Source organism: Diorhabda carinulata, chromosome 2 (assembly GCF_026250575.1).
Source record: "Diorhabda carinulata isolate Delta chromosome 2, icDioCari1.1, whole genome shotgun sequence".
Taxonomy (NCBI): domain Eukaryota; kingdom Metazoa; phylum Arthropoda; class Insecta; order Coleoptera; family Chrysomelidae; genus Diorhabda; species Diorhabda carinulata.
Window position 1 is genome coordinate 24,527,592 of NC_079461.1, and position 18,657 is coordinate 24,546,248.

At 32.8% G+C, this 18,657-nt stretch overlaps 1 protein-coding gene across 12 annotated transcripts in view; it reads left to right on the plus strand.

Moving 5' to 3' along the window:
• LOC130903759 (glucose transporter type 1) overlaps positions 1–18,657 on the plus strand; it is a 555,907-nt gene that overhangs the window by 405,368 nt on the left and 131,882 nt on the right. For 8 of the 12 annotated variants that reach the window (XM_057816024.1, XM_057816021.1, XM_057816023.1 and 5 more), the window contains 5 exons: positions 8,845–9,101; positions 9,523–9,647; positions 12,162–12,364; positions 14,621–14,884; positions 15,148–15,360. In XM_057816024.1, the coding sequence (XP_057672007.1) occupies positions 8,845–9,101; positions 9,523–9,647; positions 12,162–12,364; positions 14,621–14,884; positions 15,148–15,360 (1,062 nt within the window). Of the gene's footprint in view, positions 1–5,728; positions 6,033–8,844; positions 9,102–9,522; positions 9,648–12,161; positions 12,365–14,620; positions 14,885–15,147; positions 15,361–18,657 lie in introns of all 12 variants that reach the window. The other 4 variants (XM_057816014.1, XM_057816015.1, XM_057816018.1 and 1 more) reach the window with 1 other exon arrangement.

Below are 18,657 nucleotides of genomic sequence, written 5' to 3' on the forward strand. Positions count from 1 at the left end.
TGTACGTCTAATGGCATATTTTTGGGGGGAGGGGGTAACTAGTCTACTCTCACAGATGCCGGGTTTCTACATACTCACACGCCCCACTTAATTCAGTTTCCCTGTGACAGTGCTATTCGTAAATAATTGTTTAGTTAATGGTTTAATAACAGAATAAAAATGGTTTTCAATTAAACATATTCACCCTCATCATTTGGTTAATAATTAAGAAATGTATCTTTGGCCGCATATTTTTGCAAGGAACTGTATATGCAAATTGTAATTGCTATACACAAATTTTCACGTAATTAGTTTAGTTTTTCAAATGAAATTCAAAATTTATTTTGTGTATTTCACGTTTGCGAGAATTGGCACATTTTGGTAGATTGGATTTGTTAAATTATTGGAATTGTTGCACAAATTTTCATAATTTTGGCATGATGGCACATTGAGACGTGATTATTTTGTCGAATATTTTTCTTAATATTTCTATATTATGTATATGTTTGTTTATTTTTTAATAATATGAATATATATTTCAAAAAGACATTATCTATTGATTTTTCAATGAAAACTTCTTTTTAATTTTAAATTTTAAAACGCTTAATTGAAAGAACAATGACGTAAATACTGTAGATTTCACATAAGAATGAAAAAGAGGAAATTGAAATAATTACAGATAAAATGCTGGAAAAAGATGATTATTAATTATAAATATCAATTGTCAGTCTAATTACGTCATTGGTCGACTAAAAAATATAATTTCGTGTATATTGATAACATGATGTTATTTTTGTGCTTCTAAATGTTCGTGATTTTAAGTCTCTTCTTTTTTAAAATTAGTTTTTTCTTAATGATTTTTGAAAGATAAAAATTGACGTTTTTAATTCTATTTAAGTTTTTATTAAAATATATTTTGACCAGTCCTCACAGCAGAAGCAAGAGGGGCAAAACGAAACTTAACGACTCATTGGTTCCAAAAATGCTGGAAATCATATCTTTCCTTACCAGTGATATGATAATATTGAATTAATATTTTTCTCCGTAATGTATAATAAAATTTTAAAGTATGTCTAATAATTTTGATTGACCTTTTTGTTGATAATGGCTCGTAACTGCAAGGAGACTTGCTTAATCCGCTAACCGGTTTCGATGTTATTGCATCTCATTAGAACGGTGAAACACATTCACGTTTGGAGTCTTTAGTCCCAACTGGAGACAACACCAACCAACTCTGCTAGTTAGTGTCATCCTGATTCTCATTTGTGAACAACCTGTCAAATATAACGAGCCGCAGGATAAATAATTTTTGGTGCTAGAACTAATTTAGCTTACACTAGATAACAATAAACGTTAATCGAACGAAATCTGTTGAACATTTTATTGATAATACCTCAAAAGTTAACAGAAAACTATCAGTTTTTGTCATTCACGTCTAAAATTGTTTCAATACTTTTTTTAACAAATTTTCACTCCTCCGTTGAAATCTATAAGTCGCTAAGAGTTATCATTAATTATTTTCGTGGTTACCGAGTTAGTTGACAGCTGAAGCGCATAAAATGTCACGCAAATGTGTTCATTCTCTTGACTTATTGTCAAGAATGTAAACCTAAAACTTAAAAAGGCTATTACACTTTTAGTTTAGAAGTGCTATTGTATAAATTTAAACCTGGATATTCGCAACCAGGATAAATATTTAGTGCCACACATCTGTTGTATCTCTTATCACAAAAATTTGACCGGTCGATTAGATGGACAATATTCAGCAATGCCTTTTGGTAAACCAGTGATATAGCGTAAATCAACTAATAACATTAGCAACTATTATTTTTGCTTGACCACTATCAACGGCTTCCCAAGGAAATCGAAGTATACGGTAAAATAGGCGGAGGTGTGTTCTGTATCAAGAACAATCTCTCATTCGGAAGAAGTTCCTGTGCAGTAAAAACGAATAAATTGAAACAGAATTCAGGTACAGTTCCTGTGAGTCTTCAAGTAAGGCATTTGATTGACCAATTAGAACTTAATGATGTCTCAAAAGGTTTGAGTTTGACCAAAGAAAAATCCACTGAAACAGTGGAATGTACGTAAGACGGGAATTAAAGTTACCATGTACCGTAAACGTTAGAGATCATATGTTAATTTGTTTTCTAGAGAAAAATACTTAGTGTAATGACATTGAGGGCCTCAAAACTAGATTCTGAACATAAGTCAATGGAATTGAGACAATTCATTGATTCATCAAATTCAAGTTTGAGATGGAGCTCATTTAAAAGAAACATACGACATTATTGAACTAGTGGTAGAAAAGCAAAAACCAATAATTAATCTGTGGAAATTTGAAAGCTAAGACTACAACCTGGCTGCAGGAAATACTGTTGCTATTTATGCGAGTGGAACTTCCGAGATAGAAATGAACATTATATAAGTGGCCGCCAAGAACTGTATACGTTCCTGGACAAAAAAAGAGATAAAATGTATATTTAGTTAACCTCGAAAAGATAATATTACAACCTTTACATATCACACCTTAAATTTAAAAGAAGGAGAATCCTGGATGGCGTTTGTCAAAGTTACTGAAAACTAAATAATTATCGAAATACTCGTATAACTGAAACCAAAAACAGATATGAAGCAAAATAAATATATAAAATATTTTATAGCAGATAAACAGATACTAAAACTATTATTATGGCATCTCAAGACTATGATAATAAAATGATGATATTATTAAATGCTGAACTCGTATCAAAAATAAAATAATAACCCCATTAGATCTTGAGAAAAGAGATAAAGCCGACTGTTCCAACTATAGAGGAATATCTTTATTAGACACCGCAGACAAAATCATGAATACTGTAATCAATTAAAGGATTAAGGAAATGGCGAACAAAAATATGTGAATATCAATGTGAGTTCATAGAATCACGTGACACAAATGATCAATTATTTACAGTACGGCAAATCATGAAAACATGCTACGAATATGATATTCATCCTAATATATTACATTTTAAAAATGAAAAACCCACTAATACGATCAAATGGCCATAATGGTCATAATGCAAAAATCTCATGATAAAGTTAAAAGAGGTGGCAAATTAAGTGATCTTTTTAATATTAAAATGAGATAGTCTTTCAAGTACACTCTTAATAATAATACTACACAAAGTCATCAATAAAATAAAGCAGAGACCCAGATTCATGCTCATGCAGATGATATTGCAATAATAGCAAGAAATAAAAAGACTGAGAGAACTTTTATGTGTAGAAGGAAAATATTAAGAGCTCTACTTAGTTATTAATAAATCTAAAAATATATTCATGAAGATATCGGCATCAGAAGTGTAGAATATTTAATATTTAATAATAGGTGTAAATAGGTTTAAATATCTTGAAAAAAATATGAACAACCAAGCCAAACCAACTTTCTCTACAAGAAATAATTAAAAGTGCTAATAGAGCTTATATTGCGGACCCAAAGCTTCTGAAATACAAGGTAATAGCAAGATGATAACGATGATCAATTTTTCAATATTTACGAATTCACTGAAAACGTTCACTATTAATGGCTGCCAAACAAACACTAAACAACGTGGCATCTTCTGGAAACATATGCTGTATTGATTGTGTAAGTACTTTCTAATACAGTGGTATTTTTCAAGCAACTACCTCAGGTCAGGCCAGGTACTGGGACCATCCTCGTAAATATATGATAATTGGAAATAAAGAGTTTTTCGTATAATTTAATCAGATTTCATTGGGATATTCATATGGTATGTGATGATATATTGATGGTAAGTATCAGATTGAAATTACCTAAAAATGATAAAATGTTTTATGTGAGTTCATAAAATACGCCTCCGTTTATTCGCCATTCTATTTAGTATCAATGTAACAGATTAAGTTAAACGTGAACAACTCAATTTAAATTATTAATATGAAATTCAACATATTGTTGAGCAGAGTTAATACAAAAGAAAAGTGCAGAAATGCAGAAGAACCGATGTTTCAAGCAATTACCAGTAGTTAAGTATTTGTTCTAAGTGGGTAAACATAACAAAAAATTGGGATTAGGATATGATATAAATCACTTTAAACTGAATGAAGTTCTTTTTTTATACATAACCAACGAGGAATTACTACTAACACCACAACATATTTACACTCATAGCGGTATGTCTAGTAATGTTTATAGTGTTTGTGTTCGGATTGTCAATTACTAATCTTAACACCATGCATTGGCTGTCTTCATCGAAAGTAACAGTCATCGTTTTTGCTTCGGTTATAATTGCAATCGATTACTTATTTAGGAGACGTTTATTCCATTTTTTAAAATGTCACCACAAAGTATTATGGTTGAAATAAATACGAAGAAAATTGATATCATTGACATTAGGTACATGAAATCTTAAATTTACTTAATTTCAATCTAGAAATCAAACATGTGATCAAATATGGGATAGCAGTGGGCGTGGTTCAATACTTTGGGGAAACACAACGTGAAGTAAAAAAAAGATGTCACACAACCACCCATTTTGCTATCAATCTGGGTAAGCAAATTTAAGGATAATAATAAAAAAAGTTAACTTATCCTACTGTTAGGTACTTGGCCTCCCCGAAAAATTTTATTTTACAGGAATATTAATCAATTTCTTTACTTTTTTCAGAAAAATTCATCCATACCTAATTAATTAGAATTTGTAGTCTAGTAACATTAAGAGGACAGTTAACATATTTTCACCCATTGTATTTCAAAGAAAAGTTTTTCTTCGTTTTAAACCTCACATGCCAGAGTTCGTTGCTTTCAATTCAAAAACTCGGAAAGCAGTGAAGACTATCACTTACGCCCATACAATTTGTTAGTTACTTCTTAAGTCTGTTCCAAAAGTACGTTTATTTTCGTAATTGGCTTAGAATGTCCAAAGATACCAATTTTTTCTCCTAAAAAGTCAATCGTTTTATCAAGATTCCTTTTTTATCAATGATTGTATTATTCGGGAGTTACAAGTGCACATGGACCATTATAAACTTCGAATATCGCTCTAGACTAGTGTAACTAATCAGATCTAATATTCCTATGTGTGGTGAAATCGCAACTGACGTCGGGAAAAGCGAACGGCCGGATTTCTGGTTTTTCGTATAAAATAATTATTAAAATAGATATATGAAATAATTAGTTTTTTTCCTAGAGGAGATCTTTGATTTGGAGGTTCACGTGGACGTGTCACTGCCGCTGATTTTAGACCGTTTCTTTAAGAAACTAATTAGAAAAAAACAATTGTCTATTTAATTACGATGAATATGTATAATTTTTTTCTTCCAAAGGATTTTAAGAATAACATTCTACTCTAAAAATTCATTTAGGTCTTTAATAGAATCATGTTTATCGAAAAGAATATTTTTTGGGCATTACTAGAAAAATTATTGTTGACATATTTTCTTTTAAAATTCAATCTGATTCTATTTGCTGTTTGATCTAATAACTGATGGTATTCACAAAATTCTTCATGATCTAATGTTTATTTGTGAATTGCCTTATATACTCAAATACCTTCCGTATTTCAATGGTATTTCTTGTACAATTACAACAATATAATTGCAATGAACTATACGTCAATTGTCAAACACAATCAACATAAATCTTGCATGACTTTTGCATGTCTTAGTGTCTATATATACACAAAAAAGTAGCATAAATGCCTCTATATTAACATAATACTTCTCCCACATGCTTGTCCGTCTTCAGTCTGCAAAAGCAGGTGAGCGTGATGAGTATGAACCTCAGCGCGAAGTTGGACGAGTTGCAACGGGGCGATCGCCATCTAGAGACGACCGTTGCACTATGCGAGATTCGCACGCAACTACAAGAGTTGACAAAATCAGTGGAAAGTTGTCAGTCGGAAGTTTCTGAAGTGAAGAGGGACATGGTGGCGATTAAACACGAACTGGATACGGTTCAGCAGGTGAAGGAAGAAATCGAAGAGTTGCGGGAGTATGTGGATCGCTTGGAAGAGCATACGCACCGACGAAAATTGCGTCTTCTTGAGCAGGTCTGTTCATTATAAGGTTCTTACTAGTATAACCTATAAATGGATGTTGTAATAATACATCGAATGTTGTCCTCAGTTGATGTGTTTTATTATTAAACCTTTAATTATTTACAAGCATAAGGTAAGCATAGTAACACTTGTGATATTTATCTATACAATATTTTCAAAATCTAACGAAGATCAAAATAAAACATTTCTGTGTTGTAAAGTTGTTGATAATTCGCTGATGTTGTCTAAATAAAACTCCTTCAGATATGGAGAGTATTAAATGATTCGATATTGTTCTGGAACATCTAGGAGACTAAAAAGAAGTTTCTATAAATACTGGAATGATTCTTAAGCTATATATTTCCAAACAATTCCTAGCAACTTTCAAAGAACTTGAAACCATTCTCTTAACATCGCTGACAAGCGTGTCGGAGGGCGTCCTCTACTTTTAAAAGCATCATCTTTTCATCTTCACTCAATAATTCTTTTTCTCCACCAATTGTCTCTTTTTCTAGCTACATGGCCAGCTTATTTCTATTTAAAGCCACTTATTACCTCATTCGTTAACCCTATTTTTTAAATGCTTTATTTAAATGATCACGCATACTTTTGACATCATCGACACGGTCTGCTATTGGTACAATGTCGTTGGCGAATCGGAGGTGGTTAAGTTTTTCGCCGTTCATATTGATACTTTTGTTGATAAATTCCATTTACTTCAACATATATTCCAGCAGAGTAATGACCAGTTATGGTGCAATGAAGTCAGCGTGCCGTCTCCTCTGTCTATATTACAGTCGGTGGTGTTTTCGTGTCTCACATATGCCTTTGAGTTGTATACATATTTTTTGATTGTTATATACCTATAGTCTATTCAACAGCCGATATTTTGTGTTAGTTTACTGTATCAAACGTCTTTTCATGGTCTACGAATGAGAGGTTGGTTATAATCTATGCTTTTCTCTATGAGCGTTTTTATGACTTAAAAATTATCGTTTGTATCATATTCTGCTCTGAACACAGCTTGTTCTTACGATTGATAAAAACCCAGTTTAGAGTTTAACCTGGTCGTGACTTATACGAGGGTTGTTTTTTTTTCACCCTCCGATCGTATAGGATGATGGCCAGAAATGAAACAGATGATTTTTGTCCGTAGTAAGTGGAGGCGCATCTTCCCGGTTCAAATACTCTATCATTGACGATTCATGTCATTTATAGTTGATTTGCAGTCACATAAGCATGGCTATCGCTATTGATTCTCCAGCCATATGTGTATTGTATGCTGTTATCCATTTTTTGCTGACAGCAGGAATCAGTGCAGCGAATGACCGAACTGATGTTCATGATGAAAAGGATCAAGGACAGATAACATTGTTCGGCGAGTTAGGGAAACACGAAGGTTCACCATAGGTGCTACAAAAAAGTTTACTTTAACTGAGTTGTAACGATGTTGACTGAGAACCACAAAACTCGCCGCTTTGTAATATCTTGACCGTTAACATACTGATCCATTATCCATTATGACAGGTGATGAGACATGGATTCCTTATGTCACATTCGAAATGAAACGATAATCACAACAATGGATACCTACAAATTCTCCATAGAGACCTACAAAATTCAAATCAACTTTCAACAGCCGTAAGATTGGCCACTGTTTTTTGGGACCAAAAAGGTGTCTGAAACAACAATAAATGCAGAGCTATTTACTATTTTCATTTATACACCTATCATACAGTCCCGATTTAGCCCCGATTGATTTCAATCTTTTTCCTAGTCTGAAGTAGTGGCTTGGAGGGCTGCGCTCCAAACTGGTATGGAGCTCAAAGAATCCGTCGCAACTTACCAATAATTGGCGGCTTGTTCACAGATATGACAAATTCTTTAATCGTCAACGTATTTATTTAGATAAATTGTACCTTAAATTTGGTGATAAAATATTTTTTGTATATTCACTTATCTTTTCATAGGAGATTGTAAACAAAGAAGCCCTTGTACATAAGGGTAAACTTATGGGTCGGTAGTTGGCTAAGGTCGTGATATCGCCTTTTTTGAGGCATTATTACTATTATTACCTGGTTCTATTGGGAAGATTTTATTCCTTTTTCTGAAAGAAATAAACAACTTGCAGAGGGCTCGTTCGCACTTTATAGCTTCGATAACCAGAAGTAATCCCCCAGGTAACTTGTTGTTTTTCATATCACTAATGGAAATTTTTATTTTATCTATAGTAACATTTGGCGTATCTTTGAGCTCTGATTATGAATCATTGGATTTGGTCTACTATTGGCATAATTGTTTTCATTCAGTGTAGCGTATAACTCTCGCACTATGTATGGCATTTCATGTATGCTCAATGGGCAGACTACAAGAACGATATTATTAATGAAAATAATAGTGATATTTTTGTCAACATTGGCATAATGTATCTCGAAAAGTATCGGCTTCAATTCTGGTTTCGTTAAACAAGCTGACAACTTCTTATCCAGAGCAAATGTCGGAAGATTGTCAGTTTCGCACATGAGACACTTTTCATCAATCTGCCGTAATTGGCAATCTTCAATTAAGAAGTCAATTAGTGAAGGAAATAAAAATAGACTCAATAAAGTTTCATATTCTATGTGGAAATTGTTGCGGTATTCTATTAACTTATAAGTTTTAGCATATAAAATAATTGAATGTACTTAACTCTATAGCAAAAAGTAATAATATGGAAAGTGTTTCTCATTTTTCAATCAATCGTTGATCTCCAGACAATTTTTATTCGTACTTATATTCACTGCTTAGTTTTATTTACTCCATGTAATTATTTTCCTATTTGCAGGGTCTAACACTATTCTTAACCTATGCTATTATGGCAGCCGTGTTAGGTATGTTTCAATTTGGTTACAATACGGGAGTGATCAATGCACCTCAGAAGAACATCGAAAATTTCATGAAGACCCTCTACAAGGAACGTTACGAGTCGGATTTGGGAAACGAGAGAGCAGAAATGCTATATTCGATCGCTGTATCAATATTTGCCATTGGTGGTATGTTAGGTGGCTTTGGCGGTGGTATGGTTGCAAATAAATTTGGAAGGTAAGACTTTCTTTATAAAATTTGTGAAATCGAGTGCAATGAAATAACATGACATAAAAAAATTAAACAAACCATACGTAAATTACTTTCAAATGGTAATTGAATATTTTCAACTAATAAAATAATCAGAAAAGTTTTTCTGTTGTCTGTTTTTTTTTAAATATAGATGCGAATGATCGATAATGCTCAAAATATGACATTGTAACTTTTAGTCTGTTTCTGCCTCTTATGATAAAGCTATCAATCACATAATTGATTGATAAATAAATTTTCAACCGCTCCAAACTTCCTATTCTAATACAAGAATCATTTACTATCGCGCATCAATTCACTGTCAGTTTCAGACATTGAACGATCCTAAAATATGTGTATTTTCACGAAAGAATAAATCGACCAACAAAATTTTGATTTTTTGTTATAGAAAAGGCGGCTTATTGCTCAACAACATCTTGGGAATTGCTGGAGGGTGCCTAATGTGGTGTACGAAAATAGCAAAATCCTATGAAATGTTATTCGTTGGAAGATTTATCATAGGGGTCAATTGTGGTGAGTTTTCATAAATAAATACATAGTGGGCTACGAAAAACATTCCACCTGATTATTTGACATGATTATATTACCAAAGAAACACGTCGATTATTTTTCTGATGAGAAACATTTTTATGATACAGACATTGGTTATCCTTGAACACATTCCTTTACTGTTTCCCTACCCCTTTCATATAAACATGGAATATACCATGTATGGCTCGATGGTTTTATATGTTTCCTACGATTTTAATCATTCCAATGGCCACCACTTTGATAGATCGCTGCCCTGTTTAATTCCAAATATTTAGCTTACTTCCGAGCTTTTGTTAAGACACTGTCCTCCAGCCCTGATACCATCGTTTTGTTGGTCTGTTTAGTGATCTCCGTATATTTGGTTCCTATTTTTTGCACATTTTGTCCATCTCTTTTCTGGGATTCTTTCGACATGATCTTTCCATCCGCATTTACGAACTCTAATTCATTTCACCATATCTTGAATGCTTAGTTATTCTATAATATTCTGACTCATTATATCTCTGAAGCTCACTTCCTCAATTGTTTATGGCGTTTTTATAGCAATTGGGCAATTTTCTAAATACCATCCTAGGAGCGATATGGAGCGAACGCTCTCACTGGGCAAGCACTACATCATGATAAATCATACCAACATCAAAAATCATCTCTGAAAAAATGCTCTCCATTAGAACCATTCCTAAAATAAACCACACCTCCCATAAAAATGTCCTGCGGTTTATCATTATAAATTCATTTAGATGAAGTATTCCGATTTCAACGTTAAAATTAACTTTGGCACAAGGATCTTTTAAAAATATAATGCAACATGTTGTTTTGAAAATAATGCTCGACTTACGTAGATTACTCTAAACTCAAATTTATGAGTACAATTCTATTTAAAAAAGTTGAGCAGTTTTTTTAACTCTTCAAATAACAGACATAATTAATTTTTTTTTGTAAGTGGTTTCCACACTGTATATATAATAAATCAAAAATTCCATGACGTATACGAGAGGTCATTTCCCTTCGCTAACCCTTACCCATTTTAAAGGTCAAAACAATTATCACGGTATGAACTGACATGTCTGAACCTATTGAATTGTGCCTACAATAGAACCCTGGATTCGAAGGTCGGAACGCGCGTTGGTTAAATACTTGCGACCCCCCCGCAAATTCACAAAGATTTATCGAATCTACAGTATCATAAGACATTTTGGATTTGTGGTATCGTGAGACAGTTATGCACCGAGGAGCATACTGATGAAGCACTAACAAGCTACCATATACAAAAAAGTTGGAAAACTTAATTTGAAAGATCTTGGAGGTAGTATTTTAGATAATGGAAACATAATTTGACTACAAACATACAATTATGAAGTTCTCTTGAATCAGAATAACACACTCAGTCAAAATTTGACCATAGCCATGGCATCAGTAACTTTCAATTAGCTAATCATTCGCCAAATTCCCCAAAGTCGGTCCCAACAATTACCGGGTCTGCTTCGTGAACTCATATAAAAAACAGTAGTTTTCAAAGATAACACAAACTAGCGTTAGTAATGCCAAAACAATGAAAAAATGTATTAACTCAATATCAACAATATTGAATGTTGAAAATAATATCTTTGCCAATTTTTGCGGGTGAGGGGTGCAGTGGTTCAGATGTCGAGGAAAGGGATCAGCACTTTTATGTTAGCATAAAGTGGTAACTGTACAGCATTCTTATCTAACGTATACAAACTATACAGCTAACGTATACAAAATTTAATTATAAAGTTTCTACACATTGTACCTAGTTTTTCTTCGAAAACAAGTATCTCGAACTGTTCTAAATGTAGTTACTCCTGCTCATTTATATCTTCCTGTATATACAATAAGCTATTATCCAATCTTATATGACTACTTCCTTCCGTTTATATATCCTTGAAAGTCACATCATCATCTTTCAAATATTATATATACCGTAAAATGACATTTCGATTTTATGTACGATATTAGTATAAAGTTTACTGATACTTATATTCGACCATGTACTATTTTTATCCAAGAGGGTATCTAGAGATCCATATTGGATCGCAAATATAAAATACGGATCATATAATTTTATACATTTAGAAAAAAACTAATTTTGTAAAACAGATTTTATAGCTAACAAGGGATTATTTATCATAATATTTATCACTGTTCAATATTTAGAATTTGTAAATAAATGATTTCAAGTTCAAACAAATCTCTTCTGGCCCTCTTCCAATTAGGTTGTTTATTCACATCTTCACTATTTGAAAACTGCCCTTCATCTGTACTATAGAATAGTTAGATAATTACTAGATTATTCTTCATATTTAACAAGGTATGTCTCTAATTGAATCTACTGTTCGATTCACATACCATTGACGATTCAGTTTTCCAATACATTCAAACTTATAACATTTCTGCTCTCTGATCTTTTCAAATTATGGTTTGAGGATACTGTAATGTAGCCTGGGTACATAATCTCATTCTTTTATTTTTTAGGTTTGAATACTTCTTTAGTACCAATGTATATATCGGAAATATCGCCTTTAAATCTTCGAGGTGGTCTCGGTACCGTAAATCAACTCGCAGTTACCATCGGTCTCCTACTGTCTCAAGTTTTAGGTATTGAACAAATATTAGGAACCAATGAAGGATGGCCACTTCTCCTTGGTCTCGCTGTGGTACCGGCAGTGTTACAATTGGTACGTACAAAGGATAATTACGATTTTTTTTTGAATTTTGAAATATCAGTATACTATATTTCGATAGGTATCACTATTATTTGATAATTAATCGTATATTACGTAACAAGAGATCTAAGTAACCCATTACGCACGAAGTGAAAAATTTTATGCACGAAGAAATTGCATAATGTGCTGCCTACATTTAGGAGCATCACTCTTTCAATTCTAAATATATCTCGCTAATGCTGAAAGTTTTTATGTTTTTTAACTGTCTAAATTTGTGTAAATAGACCAAATAAAGTCTTACGTAAATAAAAATTTGATTGTAATTTAATTAAACCAAGAAGTTTAAGTTTTCTTCTCAAAACGCAGGTGTATGTTATGAGATCTCATTATGTGCATGTTATTGTTAAAAGTCATTTACAAGGAATGTTGACAGTGCGATTTTTGACGTTTACAGACATGGGCGTAAAAAAAGTATTAATGATATAGTATACACAAAAATTAAAAATTTGAATATCTTTGTCTAGGCAACCATAGATTTTCATCCAAATCTTAGCAATTTAATATGTCTAGCCAGTGGCGTGACAATAGGTTAAAAGGACGAGCAAAATTCCACCTGCTCCCATCCCAAGAGGGCGATGAGCACAGGAGGATGCTATTAATTTATTATTAGAATCTTGAGTGAAATACATACACAAGTTGAACAGAAAGTTTTATTAAAATTTCAATGAATATTTTGGAAATGGTATCACGCAGTGAGTTTTAGAACGAATCCGGTAGGGTAATTGAATTCTCGCCACGTTGACACGCAGCGACGTTGCTGTATTTGCGTATTTATTTATTCTTCAAAATTTCTTTTTCGAAGCATTAATAGATGGCGTTGTTAATGCCGTCCTTACCAAAAGATGTGAAATTATGTAGTTTTGATTTTATATTGGTTTCAAATTAAAATATGTTCAAATGTATAAATATAGTAAAGAATAATAAAAAAATTGATACAAACTTATTCGAGAAATTCTATGGGTCAAGAAAGGTTACGCAACTTAGCTATTGTATTCATTGAACATTCCCCCTGCCCGAAAATTGAACTTTAATGTTGTCATTAAAACTTTTGCTGAACAAAAAGCCCGAAAAAAGTATTTCAATAATTCTCTTCTACTAAAACTAAAAAATCAATAATTATAATAGCATTTTATATACCTCGTTTATGTAGTGATATATTATGAAATAATTTTATCGTTGGTTGAGGCCTCGAACGGTATTGCTACGCCACTGTGTCTATCACAATCATTCTAAGTGCGGATTCTAGTCAATCATGACGTTTTAACTTCTACCGAATAGTGCCTGCTCGATCATATACTAGTCTATCTAGCATTGGCCACCAAATAGTAGCTGCAGCTTAAGAATCTGTACTTCCATTTCAATAGTACTTAATAAAATTATAGCAGTTCATTCACGAGAAATTGATCATATCATATCAAAAATACAGTTATATAGGAATTCAACGACCCCTTTTCTTCTGAAGGAGCTGCAATCTGGTAACCTTGTAGTAAAAGTGTTTGTGTACTTTGCAAGTCAATGCAGCAACTGGAAGTTTGCGTTTTATAAGAACAATAATTCCTTTTGCAACAGTTCCTCGTTTATATCAAGTTCATTATCATCTTAACGATATATGTGGTACCTTCCGAAACATGAGTTTCTACTGGGTTAATTAATTCTTTTATAAATTCTCCGAGGACTGCCAATTGATATAGAGTTTCTTTGAGCTGTAGTAATGTGTAACTTCAATAAAAAAATGTAGTGGCCCCAAATTTATCATAAATAGCTGTTCAAAACACATTCAACGACGACGTGCACTTTCATCTAGATGGCTTAGTAAATAAGCCAAACTACCGGCAATACTACTTTTTTCGTAGTCTACAGTACTCCTCTTACGGTTATTGCTCTTTGACATTATGAGAAATTTTCTATAACCAAAGCTTGAGAAGAACAAGTTTCAACAAGGTGGCGGCATTTCACATACTGCAAACATTCTAAGATAGATTTTTTCTATAGGGTAATCCGAAGGACAACTTGATCTTATTTTCTATGTATGATTCTCTTTTAAATCGTTGTTTGACATAGATTTTTAGATTATCCTGGAAAAAGGGGTAAACGGAAGAAACATCTACTTTATTTTGACTTCACTAAAAATTTTATACCGTATTCTTTCCATCTCTTATTCATAATTTTATTGAATAAAAAGCTTAATACTGTATTCATTTGATACAGGTGTTGCTTCCAATTTGTCCTGAAAGTCCCCGCTACCTCCTTATAACGAAACAATGGGAGGAGGAAGCACGGAAAGCATTGAGAAGGTTAAGAGCCAGCAACGCTGTAGAAGAAGATATAGAAGAAATGCGCGCGGAAGAAAGGGCTCAGCAATCGGAGGCTTCAATTAGTATGATGGAATTAATTTGCTCTCCAACGCTTAGAGCACCTCTTATCATCGGTATTGTTATGCAGCTGAGTCAACAATTTTCTGGTATCAATGCGGTAAGAATAATAAATTTAAATGGTGAAATAATATAACGGGGAGAGAATACTCAATTTTACATGTGATAACAAGTTTTTACGTCCATTTTAAGATAGAAAAAGTATGTTTACAATCACAAAAAGAAATTAGAATTGGACAAATGACGGATAATAACACAGTTTATCAATAATAGGCTTATAGAAAATTATTTTGTAGTAATTACTCATTCCACGATTTAGTCATTATTTTCACGAGTATGTATATAGACTACTTTCATTTCCAGGTGTTCTATTATTCGACCAGTCTATTCGTAAGTTCCGGTCTACCAGAGGAAAGTGCCAAGTTTGCGACCATCGGTATAGGTTGCATCATGGTTGTCATGACATTAATTTCCATACCGCTTATGGATAGAATGGGAAGAAGGACGTTGCATTTGTACGGCTTAGGAGGAATGTTCATTTTCTCTATCTTCATAACCATTTCGTTTCTAATAAAGGTTTGTTCATGGTTACAAATTCAACAGATGATTTTCCCTACTGGTGGTTTATTAAATATCTATATATTGTGTACTTTGGTTTTGTGCATTCATTTTATAAAATGAAGAATAAGAGTTTTTTGATTTTTTGATCAAACATTTAAGCATAGGGCATATAAAACCAGTAGTTTTAATTACGCAACGAAGTCAATTCATACAGAATAAAATACCCTTTTGCTGTATGAATGAAAAAAACAAAAATACAGTCTACTTATCACTTTATTGACAATATTTAAATGCTACTTACATTTGCAATTTCCTCGAAGTACGAAGTACGAAGTACCTCGAAATTGTGTGCTACATGAGAAAAATTCATCTTTTATGTAATACGAGAGTTACTACTTAAGTTTTCAGATATAACAACTACGATGTGAATATCTCAAATTTGACATTGCCATCATAAAGTTTGATTAATTGTAAACGTACTCAGAACGTATTGTGCTACTTTAATTGTTTATAGACACTAGAAACTTTTATCTTGGTTAAAAATGGAATTATATGGGGAACATTTTCGTGCAATGATTTTCTATGACTTTCGATGTGGATTAAACCAATAGCAGTATGCCCATGTACGTAACCTGATATTGCAATATCGTCATGTGACATACCGTAAGATCAAAAAAAGCTCGGGTGCAAAGAAATGCTGAAAAAATTCGATCGCGGTACTTCAAAATCATTTATGAGATCGTGACATGCGACAAATAATGAATTTACGTATATGAGCTAGAAACTAAACAACATCCGACTGTATAAGTCTTTCGAGACGAGCCAAATCCAACAGAAGTTGTTTGCGCACTAAGCGGAATAACTGGACATGTTGCTATCATTCCATTAAAGTAAAGTAGAACGGTCAGTTCTGAAAGGTATACCAACATTGTTTTGCCAAATTTGACCGAAAAAATCAGGGAAATCAATCGCAGAAGACCTAATATTCGCTCCACAGTCCTTATTTGGTACTTGAAGAAGCGGTTGATGTATTTTAATCACATATTATGAAGATACCTCCATCGGAATGGATAATATGCTTCAACAATTAGTTCAAACACATACGAAAGTGTAATGATCCTAATGGAGAATATTTTAAAAAACAGTAAAGACCTATCCAATTATAAATATTTGTATGTCTCAATATATAAGTAGTAACTCTCAGTCGAAGAGTTCTATGAGTATTTATGTCATAGTTTGTTGCCAAAAGTTCTAGTATAATAAACACATTATTTACCGTCATTACTAAACGTACACTCATAATTGTACTGTCTGTCGTTTGTTTCGATAACCAAGGTATCATCTTCAGAGAGCGAAGGTAAACTTAGTGTGTATGTGTGAATATCACCAACGGTACCGGGACTGCCGTAAATTTTTCTTCTTCTTAAAGCGATGATATTCACTGGGATGAGGAAATTATTCTAGTAGCTGCACTCCAAGCATGTTAACAATTCTGGGTGCTGTATAAGTTTATAATTTTCAAACAACTAGGCAGCCCTATAAGATTTTATTGAGGAGTTGCATACAGATTAGAGGCTGGAAATGCATTTGTTAAAAAATTGCTGTTCAAAGCAAAAGCTCCAAAAAAACAAACAGTTTACTGTACACAAGATAATTAAGAAACCTGAATGGACTTCCAAAAATTATAGTGATGCCAAATACAAAAATAATAAGTCAGGTAATCAAACTTCTGGTATGTAATATAATAACTAAGACTATAAGTTCTTATAATATCAAACGTTTTATCCTAGTATTAAAAACATAGGGATGCAAATGCAAAAAAAACCAATAATCCATTTAAATGGAAGAAAAAAATTTTCTCAAAATCTTCAATAAATGAGAAATGAATAAGCATGTCTGTAAATTGAAATCAATTACAGAGTACAATTTCCACTTCCTCTGCACCAACACTGTTTACATTGTCATGATCATTTTAACTCAGATTTGCCTACTGTCCTACCAAAAGGACACTGAATATTACAGGAATCTTTGTTAAATTTTTTGAGATACAGTTATTTGAATCTAGATGTCGCTTGACCAAATGTCACCCCAAACATTATTCTTGAAATTTCTTTTACAAAATCAGTGGAAGTTTATTGTTTTATTGAGCACGTGGTAAAACAATTTGTGATGGACGAACCTTTACCTTTCCGCTTAGTTGGGTAAGTTTTTGAGGACTTTGTTTTATTCTATTTTTAGTTTTCGTTGAACATGCATGTAAATGTATGTATCAGGTTTTAGCTGATGCAGCTTGCTTATAAAAAGAACCGTTTTTAATCAATCAGTATCAGAAAAATCATGTGTACTTCTAGAAGGACAGTAGGCAAACCGATATTCTTTTACAGGGGTCTCACTCTGAATGAACTATTGCAAATCATTGAAGAAGATGATCACAATGAAGTTGATGACGAAATATCGCTTACAATTATGCCGCCCAAAAATTCTTGCGAGGAAGTTACTGATGAAGATTCAGGCGATGAAGATCATTTAGATATTAACAATTTGCCTGGATCGCAACTTCTAGCCGAGGCAGAAATTTTTGAACCTAATGTTGAAGAAGATGTTAATATTTCTTTACCAAGCGATTCAGGTAGTGATGATAATGAAGAAAATCTGCCATTGTCGGATGTAAAACGTCTTCTGAAAAACTCCCAACATATATATGTGAAGAAAAATTATGCTTGGAGAAACCAAGACTTAACACCTAATAATATAGAAGTTCCAAAACCACAAATTGTTCAAAATGAAAATTCGGTTATTGAATTGTTTTCGTTATTTTGGGGTGACGAAGTTATAGATTTATTTGTCTACTATTCTAATATGTACGCTACAAGCAAAAATAGGGTTGGAAACATAACAAAAGAAGAAATGAAAAATTTTTTCGCCATCCTACTACTGTCTGGTTATCAAAAATTACCCAGACGTAGAATGTATTGGGAAAATTCTTCTGACACGCAAAATCAGCTTGTTATAAATTCGTTATCTAGAGATCGTTTTGAGTATATTTTCAATAATTTACATTGCTGTGATAACACGAATTTAGACAAGACAGACAGATTTGCCAAAGTACGATTATTGATAAATAAAATGAACAGTTTATTCCAACAGTATGCACCAGTAACTGAAAATCACAGTGTGGATGAAGCCATGGTGCCTTATTATGGTCGCCATGGCTGTAAGCAATTCATACGTGGTAAACCCATACGTTATGGGTACAAATTATGGACAGGTTGTACCAGCAAAGGGTATGTTATTTGGGTAGAGCCGTACCAA